Consider the following 22,745-nt stretch of genomic DNA (forward strand, 5'->3'; position numbering starts at 1 on the left):
TTTCAGTAGGTGTTCTTTAAAGGTAATGTAGGGGAGAGAGAAGTCCCTTCTACTTCTCCTTTAGTTCTCAGTGGGTTTTTTGTTATTTGGGGACTGGATATAACAATCCAACCATTGTAAGAACTGGTTAACCAAAAACAATCCCATCAAAGCTGCATTAATTTACCTGAGAGAGGGAAGTACAAGAAATGAGCAAAGCCTGTTGCTTGTATACGTCCCAAACAACACACAGTAAATTTGTGAAGGCATAACAAGGCAAATGGACCTCTGAGCTAAGGTGGTTAATTTTAGGGATGTTTCTAAGAGATACATGGGGAGAATAAAAAAGAATCTGAGTGTTTTTCCCCCATTGACTTTGAAAGACTATGTAAATCATAATCCATCCATGCATAGAGGCAGTGAGGGCTAGCAACCTGGGTGATACCTCATATCCAGTGTACCTGTCTACATTCAGTTTTCAGTTGGCTCTTGCGCTGATTCTTCCTGATGTGTGCTGGACTGCATAGAGTTCTACCTTTTGGTTTCCAGGTCTGATAGACGTTTGGATCATCCTGTTGGAGCAGCTAACAGCTGCCGTGTCCAATTGTCCACGTCAGCATCAACCGCCGACCTTGGATTTACTCTTTGAGCTGTTGAGAGATGTTACCAAAACGCCTGGTAAATATGTCTGTGTTTGATTTGGGTGGCAGGTGTGAGGGGAGGTACTTTTTATATAACTTTTTTTTAGAGAGGTGTTTCTGTGGGTGCCTATCTGATTTCCCTGTTGCCTAGACTTAACGCAAAGCTTGATGCCTAGCAGGTGTGCAGTAAGTATTTGTTGAATGCTGTGATGCAGTGATGTATGAGATATGTCCCCTGCGTTTATATTTCTTCCTACCAGTTCATTTGCCACAGTTATGTGATGGTCAGTCAGTTGGTGTGTCGGAGCTCAGTAATCAGGCCAAGCCTGTGGTGTCCACCTCTCCATAAGGAAGTGGGCTCTACTGTGTTGTATGATCATAGCCTTCCTCCTTGGCCAGATCTGGTGGTACACGCTCTGCGTTCACTGGGGCTCCTGCAGACATAAACAAACCACTCACAAAATACGTGGTAGTCAGAGAGCAGAATGCTGTTTGTAGAGAGATCATAGGTGATCAGATTTAGAAAAGAAAAAAAAGATAGTGATTACCTAGTACAGTTCCCTGACTATATAGGGCAAAAAAGGGCCCTTTGAAATATATTTCTTATTCTGAATTCATTAAGCTTAGCACATATATTTCTTTGGGGAGATTTGACAATGCAAACAGTTCAGATAATCCTATGTTCATATAGGAAGTTATCAATATCCACGTTAATATTATATATGGGGTGGGGGAGTGGAAGGGACCAGAGGGAAGGATGCAACAAGTGCTGTGTGTGTTGATGGTTTTTCTGTCACTCTGAGCCTCGCCATGATGTATCATTACAGTGTACCAATTAAAAAATATATGTTGCTATAGAAATTTTAGTTTTTACTAACAGAATCAGAGCCCTAGATGAAAACACTAGTTAGCTATCATGAAAAGAAAAGGGCTATCTTGACCATTATGAAGAACTGATATGTTGATTCTGTTTCAAAATCTATTATTGCAAAGTTTATACTGAAACTTTAAGAAAAAAAGCAAAACACTATAGCTACTCTCACATGTTAAAAAGTTAAAAGCCAGCCGGGCATGGTGACGCATGCTTGTAATCCCCGCGCTTGGGAGGCAGAGACAGGAGAATTGCATAGGTTCGAAGCCAGCCACACTGGCTTAGGAGACCCTGTTCCCAAATAAAAATGTAAAAAATAGGTCTGGGAGTGTAACCCAGAGGTAGAAGGGCTTCCAGGAACCCCAGTACCACCAAAAAAAAGTTAAAAGCCTTCTATTGAATAAAAAGCAAGTATTTATAAAATTAGTTATATGTTACTATTTCCAAATGCGTCTCACTGGTAATTATATTAATTACCAGTAAATGTGTATAAAAGTACTTAACCCAGTAATTCTACTAGGACTCCATCATCTAAGAGAATTTACAGTAATGAAGACAAAATTGTATATATGTTTGTTGAAATATCTTGAAAATTAAAAAAAGAAAATCTTAAATGGGAAACAGCCAAGTGAATTATAGTAAAAAATATAGTCTGTAGAGATTATATTAATATTTATGAATAATGTTTAATGACATGATAATTTATAAGGAATTTCATTAAAGTTTATATACTATGGAGTATATGAACTTTATGAAATTGTATGCACTTATGAATACACATATACACATTCACATGTACCAATAAACTATTACAAATGTATAAAAATGTGATTATCCATAGGTGAGTTTTTTTCTTCTTTACAATTTCACATAATTTTCATGTTTATCATAAAATCAGAATTCTAAAATATATTAATATTTACATATGAAAGAACAAAAATTTTTCATATAATATTATCTATAAAGCAAAACATTAGAAACATCTCAAATGTCTGTCACCAAAGGAATGGGAAAACAAATTTGTATACACATACATTGGAAGTGATACACGGCAATAAAAGCTAGGAATATATCAATCTGATGATCAAATGTGCAGGCCAAGGTTTATATTTTCTCATTTATGTAAATGTGTTTTGTAAAACTTCAAGCCAGCATGGTGGCAGGAACCTGTAGTCCAGCTACTTAGGAGGTCAGAGCAGAAGGATGGCATGAACCCTGAAGTCCAGGGCCAGCCTGGGCAATATAGCAGGACTCTGTCTTTTGAAAAACTAAGTGAAAAAAACTCAAGTAAGGTGTGGTAGTGCACGCCTGTAATCCCAATACTTGGGAGCCTGAGACAGGAGAATCAAGGACAGCCTCGGCAATTTAGATTCTCAGTAACCTAGTGAGACCCTGTTTATAAAAATAATAAAATAGGGGTGGGATGTCCATAGGCTCAATTCCCAGTACAAATAAATAAATAAATGAATTTATACAATATTTTCTTTGTACACATATACATAGCTCTCTGTTTACATTTGGGGGCTAGAAGTTGATCAAGGGATATTTTAGATTCATTGATATTTGAATTTTTTATTGGTGCATTATAGCCTCACATCATAATGTGAATCGTGTTGACAATGGCATATATTCACACAATACTTGGTGCCCTCCTCCCCCGTTTCCCCATTTCCCTCCCTCCTGATACTGAGTGTCCAGGTTAACAGTGTTAGATTCACATCACAGAGTCTCATGTGGCTTTTCCATTAATGAACCTCAGCCTTCTTCCTCCTCTACCCTTCCTGGCTTTGCTGAGGTTTCCCCTCCATTTTCTGGAGTATCCCCAATACTCCCTAGTTTGAGCATATTAGAGAAAACATATATCCCTTCTCTTTTTGTGCTTGGCTAATCTTGCTTAACATAATGTTCTCCAGGTCTTTCCATCTTCTTACTAATGACAATTTTGTTCTTTATTGCTGAGTAGAATTCCATTGTGTGTATTTCCCATAATTTTGAGATATTTGAATTTTTATGAGTATATCCATATATTAATTGCATAACAAAAATCATGCCAAAACAAATAAGAAACATTGCCACTGATATTCTCTATTCAGTGTAAGATTTTCCTCCTGTACCTTCTCAGAGAAGTTAAGAAGATGGGGAGATCTTCCAAAAGAGACCCACAGTGCCAAGCTGTGGCACAGACTGTCCCTCTTGAGAAATCGATTCTTATCCTGACCTTTCTTTTTCAGGACCAGGATTTGGAATCTATGCAGTTGTTCACCTTCTTCTTCCTGTGATGTCCCTTTGGCTTGTTCGTAGCCATAAAGACCATTCCTACTGGGACGCAGCCTCTGCTAACTTCAAGCACGCCATTGGTCTGTCGTGTGAGCTGGTGGTGGAGCACATTCAGAGCTTTCTGCACTCAGGTAGCTACGGTGCCAGTGTGGGTCATTCCGGGCTTCGCTGTGGTGGGTTCTATTTTTTGTCCCACATAATTATATATCACCAGGTGTGCCTAGTGAACACCTAGGACAGATACCTTTGACCTGGGAACTATTCAGACAGAATTCCATAGCCAATGCCAACCTTCTAATGTCATCAAAGGGAAAATCAGTACCCATGCCTCCTCTACAGAATTATCAAACTGAATACACTAAATACCTGGGTAGTTGAAAAGAAAACACCTAATAGCAGGCCTAGAATTTCTGTGCATTAGGAAAAGGGAAGCAAGTATATACTAACCTCTAAAAAGGAATAAATATTGCTTTAGCTTGGAGTGGAGAAGGAATGTATCCTGTCGTCCTACCTTATCTGAACAGGCTCAGTGTAAGAGGTAGCATTTTATTCAATTGTAATAAGGTTAGTAAGAAGTTGCTTAATAGGTTAGGAATAAAGGTTTTTATATCTGTGGCACTTTTCAAAGATGTGGAAGTCGAGGTGGAGAGCGTGTTAAAGTCAGCAGCTGGAGAAGGACCAAGAGGTGGGGAAAAGACATCAGCTCTCATACCAGTGGAGCCACGTGTGTGCAGTGTAGAGTCTTGCTCATGGTCTGCCATGGGAAGATCTAGGAGGTTTGGGAGCAGAAACCTGACTGCTGGTCATGGAGGTTATAAAAGGAGAAGAACATACGCAAATATTAGGAATGAACATCTCCTTGCTGGAGAACATAAATTAAGAACACTGACCTTGAAGGAAAGTCGAAATGCAGAGAAATTGTCTCTGCCAAGTTTGGTGAGGGCAGTTTGCCTTACAAAATAAGAATACTAATAAAGAAAGAAAGCAATCAGGTTTTTCACACACAGGTGGTAACTGTATCCTTTGGGAAAATGTGAAAATTTATTTTTTTATGTGGAACATATTGAAAATGGCATACATTCAGACTGTGCTTGGTACTTTCCCCTCCTGTTTTGCCTTCCCCCCTCCCAACAATGAGTGTCCAGGTTAACCATGCTGTATTTATATTTTTACACAAATTCGGATGTAGCTCCTCCATTATCAACCTCAGCCTTCTTCCTCTCCTATCCTTCCATTCCAGCTTTAGTGAGGTTTCTCCTCCATTGTCTGGAGTCCCTCTGGTAATGTACTTGGCCCGGTCATTGCTTTGCACAGGTTGGGCCCTGGAGAATCCTACTAAAAATTGCTCCTTGGCATCTCAAGAAACTTGAGGAAAGCTGGGCATGGTGGTGCACATCTGTAATCCCAGCATTTGGGAGGTTGAGACCAGAGAATCACAGTTCCAAGACAGCCTCAGCTACTTAGTGAGGCTCTGCGCAAATGTGATTTTTGGAAGTCTTATTTCCTTTGGTCTAAGAATAGTTTGCAGATGGAAGCGAGATTGACAAGGTCCAAGATATGGTAGGACTAGAGCTATTATTATTTGTTTTCCAAGAGCACTCAATTCAATTTAATTTGGCTATCAGCAGTAGGAAAAATGTGTTTTAATTTTCCATTTTAAAAAAGAACTTAAATTTTTGCCAATTAATATTTAAGCTATAAAATACTTTTTATTCTGCTCAAGTAGATGAATTATTATATGCTTAACTTTGAAATACGTCTACCAATACATAAGAGTGAACCACATAGTTCATCTTGCTTTACCTAGGTATGAGTGAAACAAGCTAAAATTGAGTAAAACTCTAAGAATAAAATGTTGTTTTACTAGAGTTTGGGGGATATTACCATTTTTTCTCATTGTTCTATTTCCTCGTCCCACACATTTATATATCTTTCTAGCAGACTTTCCTATATGTTTATAGATGTACAGTTCCGTCTATCTCTTTACACTAGAGTTGCAAAAATCTTCTTCCACGTCTTCCCGTAGACATCAGGTATGAGAGCATGATCAACACCATGCTGAAGGACCTCTTTGAGTTGCTGGTGGCGTGTGTGGCCAAGCCCACGGAAACCATCTCCAGAGTAGGCTGTTCCTGCATTAGGTGAGAAAAAGCCTCCCTGGCTCTCCACAAAGTTGTGGAGCTTTTATTTATGAGACTCAAGGAAATTAAATTATATTTGCGGTAGCAACCCACTTTTTGGATTGCTTTTTGTAAGTAAAAGTGACCTTTGTAAGGAAAAATGACTCTGCTAATAAGTCTTCATTTGTGTATTCAGTCAGCAAACACTTACTGTGCAAGGCACTTTATGAGCCTCCCCAGTGCACAGAATGTGTTGTGAATTAAGATCCCTGCCCTCAGGGAACTTATCACCTATTCAAAAGGAGTAACAAAGAGAGGGTTACATGGAAAATGACAATAATGAGGCGCAACTGATGAATGCCAACGTTGGGAGGCTTGGAGTGGCTCAGTCCATGAGAGCGCTGTGGTAGTGGTCAGATCCTCTGAAGCAAATAAGGCTTCCACAGGCAGGGACCTGCACAGCAGAACAAAATGAACAAATGCACGGAGATAAGAATAAGTGACAATAAGATTTCTGTTTTATGTGTTTACTGTTTGTAAAGAAGTTGTAGAAAAAGGGGTTAGAATGGAAAAATAAATACAGAAGACATGCAGTCTTGCATACAAGTGTTTTTAAATACTGGCCTATGTATATTAGGGATCTATTGGAATTTCTGTATTGAAAGGACCTAGGTAATAGTAGAATGCCAGGTGGATGGAAAGCAAGAGTGGGTGCACACAGGGAGACTTGCAAGGTGACTACAGAATAGATCTATGACTGAGTCCCATAAGAGCAACGAAGTACATGGATCCAAGGCTTCTTTTCCTTGTTTCTTTCGGCAGGTACGTCCTGGTGACGGCGGGCCCCGTGTTCACCGAGGAGATGTGGCGCCTTGCCTGCTGTGCCCTGCAAGATGCCTTCTCCGCCACGCTCAAGCCAGTGAAGGTAACTGCTGGGGAGAGGGAGCCCAGTGATTCTCTCCTTCCTTGATCCCTGATTCCTCACCGTTTGGGGCCCCCAATTCTGCTCCTGAACTCTGACAGAGGGAGAGAAAGAAGTTCTTGGTCAGCACTTTGCCCCAGGCACAAGGACAGCATCAGATCACACACTGAACCTGGCGCTGTGGACCAGGACACTGAATAAACGCCTGCCTTTGCTCCCTAGGACCTGCTGGGCTGCTTCCACAGCGGCACAGAGAGCTTCAGCGGGGAAGGCTGCCAGGTGCGGGTGGCCGCCCCCTCCTCCTCCCCCAGTGCCGAGGCAGAGTACTGGCGCATCCGGGCCATGGCCCAGCAGGTAAGGTGGGCTCCAGATGCAAGTTGGGATCCCTTCCTGAGGCCCTGCACCACCCAACTGCCTTTCCCTCTCCTAAGGACGCACGCTTCCAGCCCTGGCCTTTTGCCAGCCCCACTCTTCCCCAGGAATGACCGTGGCCCAGTCAACAACCTTACCTTCACGCACTGTACCCCCGATTACCAGTGTAAGGCATTCAGACACTTTCCTGTTGTCAGCTGAGAAGTTTCCTGGCCAGGTCTGGCTTCTGCAGGGCTTCCCCAACCACGCTCAGGTAGTGAGACAAGAACCTTCTTTTATCTGTTTTTCACACTGTCTGCCAAGCGCATGCACAATACCCTGGTTCCTGGTGGTTCTGCTGAGTCTGAAGGGAGGGATCACATCTCCCTGAAACGTCCATGGCCAGTCTACAGAAGATGGGATGGAAGAAATATTAAGACTGTACTGAAGGCCACTTCCAACAAAGCATCTGTGAGTGGCTGCAAAAATCAATCTGGCTTGGAACTGTAATGAAGAAACCCAGAGAGTGGTCCCCCAGAGGGACAGCTTCTCTAGCAGGGAAGCTGACAGTGGACTAAAGGATTCTCACACATGCAGACAGTAGTCTCCTCAACCACATCCAACCATATGGCAAGATTATGAACCTGTCAGCCAATGGAACCCTCTTCTGATCTAGGTGGAGAAGAAGAGCAAAGAATCATTTCACTTCCTAATATTCTTTTCTTCCTCAGTCCCAAACCTTACTTCGAAATTCACTCTTAAAATAGTTTAGTGTTCAGGCCAGGCATGGTGGTGCATGCTGTAATCCCAGTGCTTGTGAGACTGAGACAGGAGGATCACAGGTTAATGGCCAGCCTCAGCAACCTGTGAGATTCTGTTTCAAAATAAAACGGGTTGAGCCGGGCGCGGTGGCGCACGCTTGTAATCCCCGCACTTGGGAGGCTGAGACAGGAGGATCACACAGGTTCGAAGCCAGCCTCAGCTACTTAGTAAGGCTCTCAGCAACATAGTGAGACCCTGTTTCCAAATAAAAATATAAAATAGGTCTGGGAGTATAGCCTGGAGGTAGAAAGCCCCTGGGTTCTGCCCCCAGCACCACCAAATAAATAAATAAATAAAATAAAACGGGTTGAAGCTGGGTGTGGTGGTGCACGCTTGTAATCCTACCACTTGGGAGGCTGAGACAGGAGGATCGCACAGGTTCACAGCCAGCCTGAGCTACTTAGTATTTTGATAATCTGGTTATTCTGACAAGATTTGGAAATATGTGTCCCTAACAATAGTGTACTACTTCCAAAGGTATTTTGACTCATAAAAAATAAAATTATTCAGATCAGAGATTTGACATTTTTGGCCAATTCTGCCATTGTCTAGTGGAGCAACTTAGCCACAATGAGAGTCCTAATTGATTTCTGATCCCTGTGTTGTATATAAAATGGTATCAAATAGATGTGAAATTCAGAGATGATCTACAAATATGGCCTCTTTTTATTTACTTTTAATTAATATTAAATGTCAGTACTTGCTGTTTGGAGTGTAAGGAATTGTTATGTGGTAGAAGTAGTTACCTTCTTAGTATTAGTGTCAATATCCAACAATCCAACATTTATTATTTACTCTGTTCTAACACTTTGCATATGCAATACACATATATCAGTTTGTTCAGGTCAATAAATTTAACAGGTAGGAAACCATTATCATCGTGTGTGTGTGTGTGTGTGTGTGTGTGTGTGTGTGTGTATGTGGTACTAGGGGATTGAACCCAGAGGCATTTTATCTCTGAGCTACAACCCCAGACCCCTTTTGGGGTTTATTTTGTGTGTGTGTGTGTGTGTGTGTGTGTGTGTGTGTGTGTGTGTGTGTGTTACTGGGGATGGAGCCAGGGCATCCTACTTCTGAGCTACACCCCTAGCCCTAGTTTTTTATTCTTTTTTTTTTTTTTTTTGAAGCAGAGTCTCACTGAGTTGCAAAGAGCCTCACTAAGTAGCTGAGGCTGTCCGCAAACCGCCATCCTCCTGTCTCAGCCTCCCAAATGCTGGGATTACAAGCGTGCACCACCATGCCCAGCTTTGGTTTTCATTTTGAAACAGGGTCTCACTAAATTGTAGAGGGCCATTTTTATTTTCTAAGTGAGAAAATGGGTGGAAAATGAACAACAACAGTCCCTGGTGGGGATGGGGCAGGGACGTGGAGCTCTGAGCTGTACTTCTGTGCACCCTTGCAGGTATTTATGTTGGATACCCAGTGCTCTCCAAAGACGCCCAACAACTTTGATCATGCTCAGTCCTGCCAGCTCATCATCGAGCTGCCCCCGGATGAGAAGCCAAATGGGCACACCAAGAAAAGGTGAGTGGCTGACCATAGCCAAAAAAAGTGAGTGGTTGCCGGGCATGGTGGCACACCCTTGTAATCCCCACGCTTGAGAGGCAGACAGGAGGATCGCGCAGGTTTGAAGCCAGCCGCGCACGTGCTGGCTTAGGAGACCCTGTTTTCAAATAAAAATATAAAAATAGGTCTGGGAGTGTAGCCCGGAGGTAGAAGGGCTTCCAGGAACCCCAGTACCACAAAAAAAAAAAAAAAAAGTGAGTGGCTGACCATATAACACAGAGGACGTGAGTGACTAGGGGAGCGCGTGTCCATTCCCCCTTCGTGCTTATTTTAATCCATTTCAGCCTAGAATGCCTAAAACATCTGTCAAGCCATTCAGCAAAGGTTTTCTTAAAAGTGATTCCCTTTTTAACCAGACTTCCCAGATTTCATATGTATTCGTTTGTTCAAGTTGCCACAACAAACGCCCCCCCGGCAGAGCCTCCTTTGCTCAAGCCCTGGAGGCTGGGGTCAGATATCGAGGCCTCTCGGGTCTGTCTGTTCCTAGCCTCTCCTTTGGCTTGTTAGATGATCGCCTTTTCTTGTGGTCCTTTCTCTGTGTGTTTCTGTGTCCAGATTTTCTCTTCTTGTAAAGATGCCAGTCACATTGGATTAGTATCCACACTAATGACCTTAGCTTGACTTCATTCCCTCCTTAAAGCCTATTCTCCAAATATGGTCACATCCTGAAAAAACTAGGGAGGACAACTTCAAAGGGTTTATTTGGAGGATCACAGACCAACTCCTGACATCATACCGGCTTTTTGGGTTTTGCAGAAGTAGGGATTGAACTCAGGGGCATTCTACCTTGGAGCTATGCTTCTAAGCCCTTTTTATTTTTTGTTTTGAAACAGGATATCTCTGGGTTGCATAGTCTTGCTATATTCCTGAAGCTGGCCTCAAATTCATGATCCTCTTGTCTCAACTTTCCAAGTACTGAGATTATAGGCTTGTATCGCCATGCCTGTCTACATCATACATGTTAATCTCTTTGTGTGTGCGTGTGAAAGAGATACTGAGGACTGAACGCAGGGGCATTATACCCCTGAGCTATATCCCCAGCCCTTTTTGTTTTGAAATAGGGTCTAAGTTACCTATTTGCCAAGTTGCTGAAGGTCTCATTTAGTTACTGAGGCTGGCTTTGAAATTGTGACCCTCCTGTCTCAGCCTCCCAAATACTGGAATTATAGGCATGCACCACTACACTTAGCCATGTTCATCGTGTGTGTGTGTGTGTGTGTGTGTGTGTGTGTGTGTGTGTGTGTGTGGTACTGGGGATTGAATTTAGAGGCATTCTACCTCTGAGCTCCACCCCCCTACCTTCGATTTTTTTTATTCTTTATTTTGAAACAGGGCCTCAGTAAGTCACAGAGGGCCTCACAAGTAGCTGAGGCTGGCCACAAACCTGTGATTCTCCTGTCTAAGCCTCTCAAGAAGGGGGATTACAAGCGTGTTCCACCACACCCAGCTTAATCTTTTCAAATAAATAAATTATTGGCCAAGCATGGGGGCGTATACCCATAGTCTCAGCTACTTGGGGTTTTGAGGCAAGAAATCACTTGAGCCCAGGAATTCAAAATCAGCCTGGGCAAGATAATAAGACCCTGTTGCTTAAAATAACAAGATTGTTTCAGTGAGAAATACATAAAATTCTCCATGGGTAATACTGCTGTCAGAAGACAAAAGATCTATATCCCACCAACAGAAGCTTACTGTTTTTAAATATTATCATATTTTAAATACTATCTTTCTGCCTAACACATATTCTTCCTAGAGTTTGAGATATAAGCAGTGCTTGACATCTCCCATCCCAACCCTGAGATATAATCATGGTAATGGTATTTGAGCACTGCATAAGGTACGGTGAATAGATATTTCCACTAGCATTTTACCCACAAGGACCCATTCGGAGAGGCTGAGTTACGTATCCAAGGACACACATCTGCAAAGTGGGAGAGCCGGAATCAAAGCCAGGTCTGGCTGAGCACGAGACCTCTGCCCTGTACCGCTGTGGGGAGAAAGTTGGAGCAATGAACTGAATGTTTGTGTCCCTCCAAACTCACGTTTAATCATCATAGTTTTAGGAAGTGGGATCTTCAGGAGGAAATTAAGTCATGAGAGTGGAGTTTCCATGAATGGGATTAGGGCCATTAAAAGAAGAGGCACGTGAACTGCCCAAGTTCCACCATGCGTGCACGCAGTAGGAGGTCAGCAGTGTGCAGCTGACAGAGCCCTCACCAGAATCCAGCTGTGCTGGCCCCTGACCTCAAACCTCCAGCCCCCAAGACTGTGGGAAATCAATGGCTTTGTGTATAAGCTACTCAGTCTATGGTGTTTAGTTAGAGCAACCTGAGCTAAGGTGGTTGCTATCATTCAGTACCCTGGGGGATTTGTCCAACAGTTAGCCGGTAAATATCACAATTTGGTTCATACAATTATTTGGGTAAAATTTCTAGGTGATTTCTTCAGTCGGGTGTTTGGTACATATAAAAGAATATTCAGGGTGTGGTGACACAGGAGGATCACAGGTTCATGGTTAGCCTTAGCTGTTTGGGCCCCCCACAACTTTGTGAGACCCTGTTTCTAAAAAAAGAAGAAAATAAGGCTGGAGGTGTAGCTCAGAGGTAAAATAATATCCCTGAGTTCAATCCCCAGCATGAGAGAGAGAGAGAGAGAGAGAGAGAGAGAGAGAGAGAGAGAGAGAGAGAGAGAGAGAATGAGAATGAATGAGAATGAGAGAGAGAATATATGAATATTCAAAAGTTATGAAGCAGTTGGGGATAGCGGCGCACGCTTGAAATCCCAGCATTTGGGAGGCTGAGACAGAAGGATCGCGGTTCACGGACAGCCTCAGCTACTTAGTGAAGCCCTTTGCAACTCAGTGAGACCCTGTTTCAAAGTAGAGAATAAAAAACATAGGACTGGGGGTGTAGCTTGGAGATGCTGCGTTCCATCCACAGCACCGCAAAAAAAAAAAAAAAAAAAAAAAGTTATGAAGAATGAATTAAAACTAAAATAACTCAGACCTGCCACCCAATTTCAGAAATAGAATTTCAACAATATCTCATGTGTTCTTCCTAAATTGTAGTCTCTGACTCCTTTACCTGTCAGCCCCCAGTTTTTAATTGATCATTAAATTCATCTGCTTAAATTAATTTAAATTGATCAGCACTTGGGAGGCTGAGACAAGATCTCAGATTCAAGGCCAGCCACCATTTGATCGTTTGTGTCTATTTTCTATATCAAAGATTGTGTGTTCCTTTCACAGTTAAAAAACTATGATCTATTTTGAAGCTTTATTTATTTTTCTCTTATCTTTGCCTTTTTATTTCTGGTTCCTATTCAGCCAATTATTATTTTTTTCTTTTTCTTGCAGTACTGGGGCTCGAACCCAGGGGCATTGTACCTCCGAGCTATAGACCCAGTCCTATTTTTTATTCTTTATTTTGAAACGGTCTCACTAAGCTGCAGAGAGCCTCACTAAGTAGCTGAGGCTGGCCGAGAGCCTGTATCCTCCTGTCTCAGCCTCCTAAGTACTGGGATTGTAAGCGTGCACTACCACGCCCGACTCAGTCAGTTATTCTTGCTGAGGAATTTTTAAAGTAAAAGTAGAAAAATAGATCCAGGCATGGTGGTGCCTGCCTATAATCCTAATACTTGGGAGGCTAAGACAGGAGAATCAGAGATTTGAGACCAGCCTCAGCAACTTACCATGACCTTAAGCAACTTAGTGAGACTGTTGGAAATAAAATATAAAAAGAGCTGGGGGCATAATCTCTGAGGAAGAATGCCCCAGAATTAAAACCCTAGTGCCAAAAAAGAAAGTAGGAAAATAGAAAAAGGAAAAAATGGCCTGAATTAAAATTATAAGCAAAACACACAGAAACCATAATAACCTAATATTCTTCTTATGTTATTGGGTTAAAATCTTTTTGCAGTGTGTGTGTGTGTGTGTGTGTGTGTGTGTTTCTGGGGATGGAACCCAGGGGCTTTCTACTTCTGGGCTACACTCCCAGATTAATTTTATATTTTATTTGGAAACAGGGTCTCACTAAGTTGCTGAGAGCCTCACTAAGTAGCTGAGGCTGGCTTCGAACCTGCACGATCCTTCTCTCTCAGCCTTCCAAGTACTGGGATTACAAGCGTGCGCCACCACACCCAGCTAGTAAAATGTCTTTATAAAAGTTAAGATTTTAAAATATATCAAAATATATTTTAAATCTACGTGGCACTTTTAATAAGCAATTATGTATTCCCTGTAGTTGAGTAAAACAAGAAAACTTTATTAAATTCCTTAGCTAATTTTTTGACCACTGAGCCAAAAGATATCCCATAAAGAGACAATTCTTAATTTAGCATATGACATAGTGGAAGATGAATTTGACCTAAGAAAATATTGTTACATGCTGACCAGGTGTAGTGTGTGTGTGTGTGTGTGTGTGTGTGTGTGTGTGTGTGTGTGTGTGTGTGTTTTACTGGGGATTGAACCCAGAGGCATTCTACCTCTAAACTATACCCTCAACCCTATTTAATTCTTTTATTTTAAAACAGCCTCACTAAATTGCTGAGGCTGACCTTGAACCTATAATCCTTCCATCTCAGCCTCCCAAGTATTGATTATAAGCTTTTGCCACCACACCCAGCTGGTCAGGTGTATTCTTAAAAGTCTATGTTGAAATTGCCTATAGGAAAAAAGACCTAACCTAAAACCAAATTATAGCATTTAATTAAAGATATATCTACTTCTTCCTAAAAGCTTTGACATTAATAGCCCAAGCTTTACACAATACATATAATCTTAATTAGAGCTTTAACATGTACTTTAAACTGTGAATCTGTTTATCTGTTTATCTCTGATACCAACATGAGCATGTTTTAAGTCAAACAGTTGTTAGACAATTAACTTTCAATTATCCAATCTGGAGTATGGCTTTACTGTGTACTTTGCATCAGAAGCAGGTATGTGGTGTGCAGTCCCCTTAAAAGTAGGCTGAGAAAAAAATGAAACCCTTGGTTTCAACATATTGGAAAGCATGTTGAAATAGCTGGGTAAAACAAATTGGAAAGCTACTTGATTTTGTTTGAGATCTTTGTCTCCTGTCAGATAAATAACCAAGAGTTGCCTATGTATAAAGTTATTTCACTTTATTCTTGTCTTCTTGAAATTTTTTTTTGTGTGTGTGTGTGGTACTGGGGGTGGAACCCAGGTGCTTTTCTACCTCCGGGCTATACTCCCAGGCCTATTTTATACTTTATTTGGAAACAGGGTCTCATTAAGTTCCTGAGACTCTCACTAAGTAGCTGAGGCTGGCTTTGAACCTGTGCGATGCTCCTGTCTCAGCCTCCCAAGCACTGGGATTACAACCGTGAGCCACCATGCCCAGCTTTTTCTTCCTTTTTTTTTTTTTTTTTTTTTTTAATACTGGGGATTAAACCCAGGTGAATTCTACAACCAAAGTACATTCCCTACCCTTTTTCTTTTTTTCTTTCTTTTTTTAAATACCTTTATTTGTGCATTGTAAACTCACATCATTATGTAGTTCAGAGTGAGGGGGACAAGTATACACAGTACTTGGCAAGCTTCTCTCCCTTCTTCCCTGCCTCCTTGTGCTTGTTGCTGGGGCATTTAGCCTGAACTTAAAGGGGATTTTCTGTCCTCTTTTTACATGCAGAGTAAGCCAATAAAACATCAAAGAGCAGATCTTGTTTGGCAAAGCTCCTGTATAATTTAGATATGGCTCCGCCTTCCCTGAGCCTTTGCTGGGAAAGGGCTTGCCACTTCTTGGGAAGGAATAGAAAGCACGCTGTGGGCTGAGGATTTCCCACCTCAGAAGGCTGGTGTAACTCAGCCCCCTCTGGTGGTGCCTGCTATTGTGTGGATCCGGCTTCAGGGGAGCAGGGCTACCTGCCAGAGCCCTTCCCAAGGAGAACATTTCCTCCAGGGAGTGGGCTTCCTGGGCAGCCTGCACTAGAACGGGTCTGCTGTTGTTACTCAGTTGGTTATGGAATTATTGGATGCTACTGCTCTCACCAGACAATTTCTTAAGAACCTGGGACGAGAAGGATAAAAGATTCTACCCCATCCTTTAAACACTTTACTGTGCAGGAGGGGTGATCAACATTTCAACAGAGTTCTGTGATAAATGGACGATTTCCCTTCTTAGTTAGAGTTCTATACATGTGGACTTGAAGCACTAAACCAAATTGGTAGCTTTTGAACCCTCTTCTTTAGAAGAATGCATGTTCAGGTTTCTTAATAGCTTGTAAGTAACTTACCAAAGTTACTAAGTAGGAGCTGGGGAGAGGAGAGAATGAGGAGTTTTTGTGTAATGAGTCTATTTTGGTTGATGAAAAAGTTCTAGAAATAGTAGCAATGGTTGGACAACTTTGTGAATATACTTAACAACTCTGAATTGTAGTAATGTTATGTTATATAGTTTTTGTCCTGAAAGTTATTTAAATGACTTATTTTTAAAGTGACTGGTTCTGAATGACAGGTCTTTACTACTCTTCATTGAGAACAACATGCTTTTCCTCAGTGATAACTGAATACAGGGTAAAGTCGACATTTAGATTTGTGGAAGTATTTTTTTTTCTGCTAGGTAAGCTTTTATGCTAGTTATAAAAATAATTTTAAACCCGGCATGGTGGTACATGTCTTTAATCCCAGCACTTGGGAAACTGAGACAGGAGGACCGTAGGTTCAAAACTAGTAAGGCTCTCATCAACTTAGTGAGACCCTATTTCCAAATTAAAAAAATAAAATAGGGCTGGAGGTATACTCAGAGGTAGACTGCCCCTGGGTTCAATCCTTGGTACCAAAATAACAACAACAATAATAATAATTTTAAATTTAAAGGTCATAAAATAAAACAAAAAATAGTAACATAATGGCTAGACCTTTTAAATCAATATTAAACAAGAGTGGTCATAATTTTATAATAATCTGGTTATGGGAATTTGTTGGCAATTTAATGGCATAAGCTATTTTCACAAAATTCTGAGTGCAATGAAAAGAACATGAAACCACAAACTCAAAACCACATTGGTGAATTAAAGTGTTTGGTAAATGTAATATCTGGAATTGAGATTCTTTTCTTAGTAAAAGAATTAGCCAAACAAAAGAGGCTGAATCACCAAGCATTTGAGCACCTACCTCTAAAGCTACTTTGTCTGGGCTCTACCCTGATTGGGAAATAGCAGGAAGTTGTCATAGGCGACTTGCATCTGTTAGTTAAGCCAGCTGCCCTGCCCTGATGTCTAAGGAGGATTGGCTGCTCCCACCTCCCACCTCAGGGATGCCTCAAGTCCCAGGGCCATGATGCCAGGCAGGGAATCCATGTGTAAGTCAATGTTGCTTTCTCATCTAGGTTTGCTCTAGAAGGCTATGGATGACATTGTCGGTTTGTTTCCTAACTTTGCATTGCTGGCCCCATAATACCAATAGCATTAAAACTCCAATGTTGGGCTTTCTCCTCTTGTACATGCTGGAAACATTGATAGGTATGAACCTAAAACATTAAAATTTAATACTGGAAAACTGGTTTGGTACCAAAGACAAACTTCAGTAGGATTTCAGAAAACTTTGGCTTTAAGAAAAAAGGGCAAGCCGGGCTTGGTAGTGCACACTTGTAATCCCAGCATTCGGGAGGCTAAGACTGAAGGATCATGGTTCGCAGACAGCCTCGGCTACTTAATGAGGCCCTCTGAAACTTAGTGAGACCCTGAACCAAAATAAAGAATACAAAATAGGGCAGGGGGTATAGCTCAGAGGTTGAAGGGCTCTGGGTTAAGAATGAATGAAAGAAAGAAAGAAAGAAAGAAAGAAAGAAAGAAAGAAAGAAAGAAAGAAAGAAAGAGGGAGGAAAGGAGGGAAAAGAAGGACAAACCAGGTATTAAAGTACACACCTGTTATCCCAGTACTTGGGAGCCTAAGACAGGATGATTACAGGTTCAAGGCTAGCTTTAGCAACTTAGCGAGACATTGTCTCAAAATAAAAATTAAAATAGGCCTAGGCATATAGCTCAGGGGTTGAATGCCTCTGGGTTCAGACCAGGGCAAAATAAATAAATAAAAAGGTCAGTAGGTAGGGAAAAGGCCATTTAAAATTGATAGAACTCAGAATTTATTAGATGTGTTATTATTTATAGCTATGAAATCAAAGAAAGTATGTCATATCCCATAATTATACTTTTTAAAATTTTTATAAAACTGTTGTATTTGTTTTCTGAAGCTTGATGATAATTGTTAGTTTCAGTATCATGACTTAAATTCTAGAGCTCCTAGATTTCAGAAAGTGTCATAAATTCCACTAGTCATGATTAAAATGGAAGTTTACCCTTTTTAAGAAAGACACGGGGATGCAGGTGGCTAGTTGTTCATCCCTCAGGTGGCATTCCAAAATCGGTAACATCTGCACTGCTTTGAAATAAGCAAAGGCAGAAAGCCACTAATCAGACCTTTTCTTTTCCCTTGAAGTGTGTCTTTTCGGGAAATCGTGGTGAGCTTGCTGTCACATCAAGTGTTGCTCCAGAACCTGTATGACATCCTGCTAGAAGAGTTTGTCAAGGGCCCTTCTCCTGGAGAGGAGAAGACGGTCCCAGTGCCTGACACCAAGCTGGCCGGCTTCCTCAGATACATCTCCATGCAGAACCTGGCGGTCATATTCGACCTACTCCTGGACTCCTACAGGACAGCACGAGAGTTTGACACCAGCCCGGGGCTCAAGTGTCTGCTGAAGAAAGTGTCTGGCATCGGGGGCGCCGCCAATCTCTACCGCCAGTCCGCCATGAGCTTCAACATCTATTTCCACGCGCTGGTGTGTGCTGTTCTCACCAACCAGGAAACCATCACTGCAGAGCAGGTGAAGAAGGTCCTTTTCGAGGACGACGAGAGAAGCACGGATTCTTCCCAGCAGTGTTCATCGGAAGATGAGGACATATTTGAGGAGACGGCCCAGGTCAGCCCCCCAAGAGGCAAGGAGAAGAGGCAGTGGAGGGCACGGATGCCCTCGCTCAGCGTCCAGCCGGTCAGCAACGCCGACTGGGCGTGGCTGGTCAAGAGGCTGCACAAGCTGTGTATGGAGCTGTGCAATAACTACATCCAGATGCACCTGGACCTGGAGAGCAGCTTGGAGGAGCCGCCAGTCTTCAGGAACGACCCGTTCTTCATCCTTCCCTCCTTTCAGTCCGAGTCGTCCACTCCATCGACGGGAGGCTTCTCCGGCAAAGACACGCCTTCCGAGGATGACCGAAGCCAGCTCCGGGAGCATCTGGGAGAGCCTCTGAGCCTGAGGGGAACCGGTGGGGACATGCTGCTGCCCCCCAGCCCCAAGGTAGAAAAGAAGGATCCCAGCCGGAAGAAAGAGTGGTGGGAGAATGCAGGGAACAAAATCTACACCATGGCAGCCGACAAAACGATTGCAAAGCTGATGACTGAATACAAAAAGAGGAAGCAGCAGCACAACCTGCCCACGTTTCCCAAGGAGGCTAAAGTGGATAAGAAAGGGGAGCCACTGGGTCCCCGGGGACAGGACTCCCCGATGCTCCAGCGGCCCCAGCACCTGATGGACCAAGGGCAAATGCGCCATTCCTTCAGTGCCGGCCCCGAGCTGCTGCGACAGGAGAAGAGGCCCCGCTCGGGCTCCACCGGGAGCACCCTCAGTGTCTCCGTGAGAGATGCGGAAGCACAGATACAGGTACGAGGATGCAGGAGAGAGGTTGGGTATCAAATACCAGATGTGTCCCCCTTGGAGGGCATGCATTTATTCCAACATCTAATAGAAATCAGTAGGGGAATATAAGCCAATTTACTTCCAAAGCGAGGAGACTGCTGAACCCAGGGTGTAGGGTCTGCCTGTATCTATTCATCACTGTGAAATCAAAATTGTATTCTCAGATAATTTCAGAAAGATTTTCAATGTTATAACTCATATTATGGGTAATATATGAATATATATATTTCACTTGTATAAATAAAATGAAGCTAAAAGTTATAAAAGTACAGGGTGTGCTGACTCACACCTGTAATCGCAGTACTTAAGAGGCTGAGACAGGAGGATCGCAGGTATAAGGACAGGCTTGCAATGTAATGATGTTCTTCATAGCCTAGCAAGACCCTGTTTCAAACAAAAAATAAAAAGGATTGGGAGTGTAGCTCAGAGGTAGAATATCTCCGAGTTCAATCCCCAGTACTACACACACACACACACACACACACACACACACACACACACACAAAGCTTATAAAAGTAATTTAAGTGGCATTAAGTCATTTTTATTTGAAGATAGCACTGAAAAAATTCTAGAGTTCTGAAGTATTCTATAAAAGAAAAGAGAAACGTAGATATTATCTTGTGGTTATGCTAATGAACTGTTTTCACCTCCAGTTTTTCTAACCCATCCTGAGCACATAAAATTCTCATTCTTCAGGGGTCTTTGTGTGTACCCAGTCCTTCATGTATTTAATATGCATAATTCTATGGCACATCACAAAAGAGCCTGAGAGGAAAACAGTTTTGGTGCTGTTTTGTTCAGTTCAAGAAGAAATTAGATGGAAAAAAGATTTATCTAGAAAAGGTTCTTTAAAAATAATCTCAATGCATGTATTAAATTATAAATTCCTGTTTCAGGTATAATGTATTAGACCTGGGACCCTGGGTTCTATGAACTTAGACAATAATGTATTCTTAGAATAAACATAAGTTTGGACTTAGCATGAATCTTACAAGACACCTTATTGTCCTGAAATATCTTGAAAATGAAATAAACTTCATAATATAGAATGTATAAAAATCATCCTAGATCTTTTTAAGTATCCAGTGACAGTGAGATGTATGGTTTATTCTTGAGCAAATGACATTCTTTTAAGTCATATTTCTTAACTGTTTTTCATGGCTTTGGTTTTTCTTAATAATTTTTAAAGTTATCCTTAATTAGGACAGAACTATTCCAAGTAATCTAGGTAGTTAAAGACTACTGATTAAAAATATCATATGTCAGCCAGGTGTGGTGGCGCACGCTTGTAATCCCCGCACTTGGGAGGCTGAGACAGGAGGATCGCACGGGTTCGAAGCCAGCCTCAGCTACTTAGTGAGGCTCTCCGCAACTTAGTGAGACCCTGTTTCCAAATAAAATTTAAAAAAGGTCTGGGAGTATAGCCCAGAGGTAGAAAGCCTCCGGGTTCCACCCCCAGTACCACCAAAATAAATAAATAAATAAATAAAAATAAAAATATCATATGTCCTGTGGAATTTCATTATTAAAAAAGAAGAAACTTTTTAACATAGGAAATAAATAAGATTTTTTAGTTTTAAAAGAATGAAAAGATCCTTCTATTTGTAACATTAAAATCATAATTCATTATAGGTACATTAAATTATTAAATAATTTGTTTTAGCTAAAGTCTGAGAAAACTCTATACAGATTGGCAGGGTTTAACCTGTCTGCCAAATGAAACCAATAATTCTCTTAAATCCTTTCTCTTAGGCATGGACCAACATGGTGCTAACAGTTCTCAATCAGATTCAGATCCTCCCAGACCAGACCTTCACTGCCCTCCAGCCAGCCGTGTTCCCGTGCATCAGCCAGTTGACCTGTCACGTGACTGACATCAGAGTTCGCCAAGCAGTGAGAGAATGGCTGGGCAGAGTGGGCCGAGTCTATGACATCATTGTGTAGAAGACTCAGATTCCATCCCCGAGGAGATACCATAGTGAGGGTTGCAGTCGGCCTGCCAATCCAACTGATAGCATCTGTCCCACCACCAGCCCCACTGAAACTAGGTCTCAGAGAACAATGTTCCCTAATGTAAAAAAGCCTTTTCAACTGTTCCCTCACTAATCAGCCTGGGCTATTCTGGACCTCAAGGTGGTGCCCAGATGATCCTCTGATTTTGCACATTATTACAGAAGAGTCTACATTCCTTGATACATTTCTAAACCTTTAGGTTTGTTTCCAATAGCTTTTGCTTGCAATGTTGTCCACAAACAGGTCCTTTTTTCCAAGGACCACTCCTTTGAAAACACTATATAGATCCATTTGATCCGTCATTTGGAAAATCAATGCAGTTCCTAAGAAAATATCTGCTGGTAAGTCAAGCTGATACATGAACACTCAGATACCTAGTAGCAGACATTATTAAGTGGAAGAAATTTATATTGTGACTGTGGGTTTGGCTGGGAAGAAGATAGCTACAAAAATATATTTTTCAGTGTCAAAATCAAGAAAGAGATGACTTATGCTATAAAATATTCCAGAACATTTCAACATTACTCTTTAAGTTGTTAAGATCTTTCAGGTTAATATTCACCAACTTCCCTATGTAAGGTACTATTGTGCCTTTATTTCTCTATTTCTAAAGGAAGAAAGCTCTTTCCTAGCAGGGTGTTGTCTGTGGCTCCGCAGCCTTTAACAGAAATCACCAAGTGGCACTGGCCAGTGCATGTACTGTCATGAGACTGGCCAGCTACCCTGCCTGTCCCATGAGTCTTTGCTTCTGCTCCCAAGGCAGAAAAGGAAAGAAAAAATGGTGCCTTAGTCTTTTGTTGCACAGACATTTCTATGCCCCACAATGATCTGAACGTAAGGTACAACACTCAGTTTTTAAGAGAAGGAAATCCTAAAATGCAACTCATTTTCTATCGGTACTCTTGGAGGAAAGGAACTCCGAGTCCTCCACCAGTGAGCAGACTTCTCAGGGAAGGGGCAGGGAGTGTGGGGTAGGGAGACAGCTGGAGGGGTGGGAAATGGGGTTATGATGAAGTCCTTTTTAATCTTAAAATAGGAAACAATGATCATGAAATCATGGTCTCAGGCAAGTTAGTAGTCTCAGAAGAAAATAAAACTAGAGAAGGGGATATGGTGAAGTTTAGAAAATAAAATTTTTCTATTTAAAATGTTTCTCTTCTCTAGAAAGTGAATTTATCCTACATTTAAGATCTTTTTACTTAGACCAATATTTTAAGTTAATATTTCTTTTCCTAAGCATTATTAGAAAATGAATTTGAATGCTTTATCTCTTTTTTCTATGCTGGGAATTAATCCCAGGACCTCATACATGCTAACCACACATTCTACCACTGTATTACACCCCCAGCCCTTACAACAGTATATTTTATATTTTTACATTATAATAATGATGAAAATTTCTCATTAATACCCACTTATATACATTATAGAGAGTAGCATTAGTCACCACATCCATGGTAATTTCCCAA

The 22,745-nt window shown here is 41.6% G+C and overlaps 1 protein-coding gene across 1 annotated transcript in view; it reads left to right on the forward strand.

Annotated features, from left to right (window-relative positions):
- The window catches only part of ARFGEF3 (ARFGEF family member 3), a gene marked incomplete at both ends in the record, with an annotated part of 159,796 nt that extends 138,589 nt beyond the window's left edge, over window positions 1-21,207 (forward strand). Inside the window, 8 exons of the mRNA XM_080700543.1 lie at window positions 529-657; window positions 3,723-3,899; window positions 5,795-5,909; window positions 6,711-6,813; window positions 7,033-7,164; window positions 9,386-9,507; window positions 18,008-19,226; window positions 21,016-21,207. Of these exons, the coding sequence (XP_080556669.1) occupies window positions 529-657; window positions 3,723-3,899; window positions 5,795-5,909; window positions 6,711-6,813; window positions 7,033-7,164; window positions 9,386-9,507; window positions 18,008-19,226; window positions 21,016-21,207 (2,189 nt within the window). The remainder of the gene's footprint in view (window positions 1-528; window positions 658-3,722; window positions 3,900-5,794; window positions 5,910-6,710; window positions 6,814-7,032; window positions 7,165-9,385; window positions 9,508-18,007; window positions 19,227-21,015) is intronic.
- Window positions 21,208-22,745: the final 1,538 nt, after the last annotated feature.

The sequence above is a fragment of the Muscardinus avellanarius genome (assembly GCF_963383645.1).
Source record: "Muscardinus avellanarius genome assembly, chromosome: 8".
Classification (NCBI taxonomy): domain Eukaryota; kingdom Metazoa; phylum Chordata; class Mammalia; order Rodentia; family Gliridae; genus Muscardinus; species Muscardinus avellanarius.